Genomic DNA, 4,421 nt, shown 5'->3' with positions numbered 1-4,421 from the left:
CGAAGCAATGGCAACCCGGCTAAGAGCAACTCTAGCAGACCCCGCATCCGCCCCCGACCCGCAAAATAACAGCCAAAATGCGGGTACGGGCCGGAAAGCCTGCCCGATGCTACCTCTTGAGCACTGCGTTGGATTTCTTTGAAGAGAAAAGGGTGATGCAGCAAAGTAGCGGAAGTACTTCCCTCAGTTTTTAAGAACCAAGGTATCAATCCAGTAGGAGGCTGCACGCAAGTCCCTAGTACCTGCACAAAACAAATAACTCCTCGTAACCAACGCAATAAGGGGTTGTCAATCCCTTCACAGTCACTTACGAGAGTGAGATCTGATAGATATGATAAGATAATATTTTTGGTATTTTTGTGATAAAGATGCAAAGTAAAATAAAAGCAAAGTAAGAAGCAAAGGAAATAACTAAGTATTGGAAGATTAATATGATGAAGATAGACCCGGGGGCCATAGGTTTCACTAGTGGCTTCTCTCAAGAGCATAAGTATTTTACGGTGGGTAAACGAATTACTGTTGAGCAATTGACAGAATTGAGCATAGTTATGAGAATATCTAGGTATGATCATGTATATAGGCATCACGTCCGAGACAAGTAGACCGACTCCTGCCTGCATCTACTACTATTACTCCACTCATCAACCGCTATCTAGCATGCATCTAGAGTATTAAATTCATGAAAACAGAGTAACGCCTTAAGCAAGATGACATGATGTAGAGGGATAAATTCATGCAATATGATAAAAAAAAACATCTTGTTATCCTCGATGGCAACAATACAATACGTGCCTTGCTGCCCCTACTGTCACTGGGAAAGGACACCGCAAGATTGAACCCAAAGCTAAGCACTTCTCCCATTGCAAGAAAAATCAATCTAGTAGGCCAAACCAAACTGATAATTCGAAAAGACTTGCAAAGATAACCAATCATACATAAAAGAATTCAGAGAAGATTCAAATATTGTTCATAGATAAACTTGATCATAAACCCACAATTCATCGGTCTCAACAAACACACCGCAAAAAGAAGATTACATCGAATAGATCTCCACAAGAGAGGGGGGAACATTGTATTGAGATCCAAAAAGAGATAAGAAGCCATCTAGCTAATAACTATGGATCCGAAGGTCTGAGGTAAACTACTCACACTTCATCGAAGAGGCTATGGTGTTGATGTAGAAGCCCTTCGTGATGGATACCTCCTCCGGCGGAGCTCCGGAACAGGCCCCAAGATGGGATCTCGTGGATACAGAAAGTTACGGCGGTGGAATTAGGGTTTTGGCTCCGTATCTGATTGTTTGGGGGTACGTATGTATATATAGAAGGAAGGAGTACGTCGGTGGAGCTACAGGGGGCTCACGAGGGTGGAGGGCGCGTCTGGGGGGGTAGGCGCGCCCCCCTACCTCGTGGCCTCCTCCTTTGTTTCTTGACGTAGGGTCCAAGTCTCCTGGATCATGTTCGGTGAAAAAATCATGTTCCCGAAGGTTTCATTCCGTTTGGACTCTGTTTGATATTCCTTTTCACCCTAAAATAGGCAAAAAAATGGCAATTCTGGGTTGGGCCTTCGGTTAATAGGTTAGTCCCAAAAATAATTTAAATATGGATAATAAAGCCCAATAATGTCCAAAACAGTAGATAATACAGCATGGAGCAATCAAAAATTATAGATACGTTGGAGACGTATCACCCGACCAGACCCCGCATCCCGCCTCGGCCCGCAAAAATTTTTAGGGGGCGCGGCAAATTCCCCACCCCAACCCAGGAAAACGCGGGTTTCCGCCTCGCTGCTGCGGTGCCCTGCATCACAGAGAAGCAGTTGGCGGAAGGGACATTTCAGCCCGCGCTCTTTTCCCCCTCCTCCCGCCGCCGTCCGCCCTTATTTCTGCCCGCCCGCCGCCGGCGATTCTGGCCATATCTGCGGGCGGAATCGCTCCGCGGGGCCGCCCCACACCCTCCCGCGCCGAGCCGCTACACCGCCCCTCCGAATTCGGCGAGAAGAGCCGCCCCCCAGTCGCCGCCGCCGCTGGGATCGACCACCGCCGAGCGCACCACCCTCTTCGCCGCCGACCGCATCAAACTCGCCACCGGTTAGTCCCTTTTTGTGATTTTTGCGAGCTGTGTAGTAGATTGACGCGCCGGTGTGCGTGTAGATGGAGTTGACCCCGTGCGAGAAGTTCTTGCTATCCGATTCGGACGACTCGGATGTGGAGACCATGCTTGCGACCTTTCGGCAGCAAACATTGGTCATGGCGCCTGTCGTGAAGGAGCATGAAGACGAGTACCGGAAGAGGAGACGAGGATCTACTGTCCGGCGTCTGTGCATTCCGCGGAATCGCCATCTTGGAAACGAGATGTTGATGCAAGATTATTTTTCGGAGAATCCTACATATCCTGCACACCTCTTCCGCAGAAGGTACCGAATGCGCCGATCCCTTTTTGTGAAAATTGTGTTGCAACGCTCTCGTTTGTTTGCTAGGCTTGCTAGTCGTGATGCTCCTACTTGCAACTACACTATCAATGGGCATGAATACACAAAGGGATACTATCTTGCAGATGGTATATATCCTCCTTGGTGCACATTTATCAAGAGCATCAAAGAACCCAAAACAAAAGAACAATGTGAATTTGCAAGGGTGCAAGAGGCAGCCCGAAAAGACATTGAGAGAGTATTCGGTGTTTTGCAATCTAGGTTTGCCATTGTTCGTGGTCCTGCTCGTTTTTGGGATAAGAAAACCCTAAAAAACATCATGACTTGCCGTGTTATCCTGCACAATATAATTCTTGAAGATGAGAGAGGAATGAACTTAGAATTCTTTTACGACAGTATGGGTAGCCGTGTCAAACCAGCTAGAGACCCAAACCGCATTAGAGCTTTTCTTCAGACATACAAGGGGATTGAAAATGCAGACACACACTTTCAGCTTCAGGAAGGTCTTATTGAGCACCATTGGCAAAGGGCTGGACAATGACTAATTTTTGTATTCATGACAAATTTTGTATTGCATTATTTTAAGTTTGCTACGGTGAATTGAATAATTATTTGTAATGCGGATGATTATTGTTTTATGTTTGATTTGAATAATTCAGTTTGTTTTTTATTGTTGAATTATGTTGGATTCGAGATTTGCGGGCTGATGATATGCGGGGATGCAGCGGCGTAAAGAGCAGAACCTGCATAGCCGATCCGTAAAAAAACATATTTCGCAAATATTTTTTTTTTACGGATCCGTTTGAAGGGTCTGCATCTGTGTCAGCCCGCACCGGCCTGTGAAAGCTGTTTTGTGCGAACTGCAAACGCGTTTTGCGGGCCGATATTTTGTGGGGTCTGCTAAGTTGCTTCTAAACGGGCAAGCACCGGTTCACCCAGTGGGCTCGCTGCTCTTTATATACCGGCGCGCTGGTTCACACTTGACACCTCCTTCTCCTTCATCCTCCACACTTTCCCGCGCGCGCACACCACCTTCGGCGCGCCGGCTCGGGGCGTCGACCATGGAGGGCGAGGCGCCGCAGGCGCACCAGCCGCCGCTGAACGGCGTCAGCCTCGACCTCCGCCTCGACACGATGACGCACCACCACGGCACCTGGCGCCCGGCGTCCCTTTCTCCCGCGGACTACCAGCAGCAGCACGACGGCAAGGAGGCCTTGTCGTGCAACTACTGCCAGCGCAAGTTCTTGAGCTCGCAGGCGCTCGGCGGCCACCAGAACGCCCACAAGCTCGAGCGCACCCTCGCCAAGCGCGGCCGCGACGCTGACGCAGGCAAAAGCGCCGCCGCCACGCCTTCCTCGCCGGCCGACGCCCACAGCTGGCTCCACGGCGACGGTGATCTTTGGGCTTACTCTGCTGCTTCACCCGCGGCGAGCATGAGCATGGGCATGGGCATGGGCGGCTGGGCTGGCACTCGCCGCACCACGACGGCCGGCGGGGAGGCCACGGCGGAGATGGACTTGTCGCTCAAGCTGTGCCTCTGAGAACCATGACGGACGGCGGGCAGGCCACGACGGAGTACATTCCAGCGGCACTACGTGCATGCGCCCAGCGTGTCAACAAGTACTGGTGATGTTCTTAATTATTGCAAGCACATGGCGATTGGTTAATTATTGGAATTATAGCTACTACCTAGTGCAATGGGTTGTTTTAGCTCATCCATCTATACAATATATATAAACCCCCTCATGTCTCATATACTATTATGTACTAGTATATATAGTATTTTATTATTATAAGTATGTTCATATATTATATATATAAGATATATTTTAAAGTGAGTTAAATGAAAAATTACAAGTTAGCCCATTATTTTTATTATATACGTGAAACACGCACATATTTGTACATAAATGTCTGGTTCTTGTCTACCGATCGGGTCTCATTTCTTGGTAGTTACTCTTTCCGTCCGAAAATACTTGTCATCAAAATGG

General features: G+C 48.6%; 1 protein-coding gene across 1 annotated transcript; it reads left to right on the top strand.

The window, feature by feature from the left end:
* The first annotated feature begins 3,442 nt into the window (after window positions 1-3,442).
* On the top strand, window positions 3,443-4,163 carry LOC123107708 (zinc finger protein 4). Its single transcript, XM_044529653.1, has one exon. It carries the CDS (start codon window positions 3,492-3,494, stop codon window positions 3,969-3,971), a length of 480 nt encoding a protein of 159 aa, XP_044385588.1. The 5' UTR covers window positions 3,443-3,491; the 3' UTR covers window positions 3,972-4,163.
* Window positions 4,164-4,421: the final 258 nt, after the last annotated feature.

Source organism: Triticum aestivum, chromosome 5A (genome assembly GCF_018294505.1).
Source record: "Triticum aestivum cultivar Chinese Spring chromosome 5A, IWGSC CS RefSeq v2.1, whole genome shotgun sequence".
NCBI classification, from domain to species: domain Eukaryota; kingdom Viridiplantae; phylum Streptophyta; class Magnoliopsida; order Poales; family Poaceae; genus Triticum; species Triticum aestivum.
The sequence above is the reverse complement of the archived record's forward strand: the minus strand, read 5'-3'. Positions and strand labels throughout refer to the sequence as shown.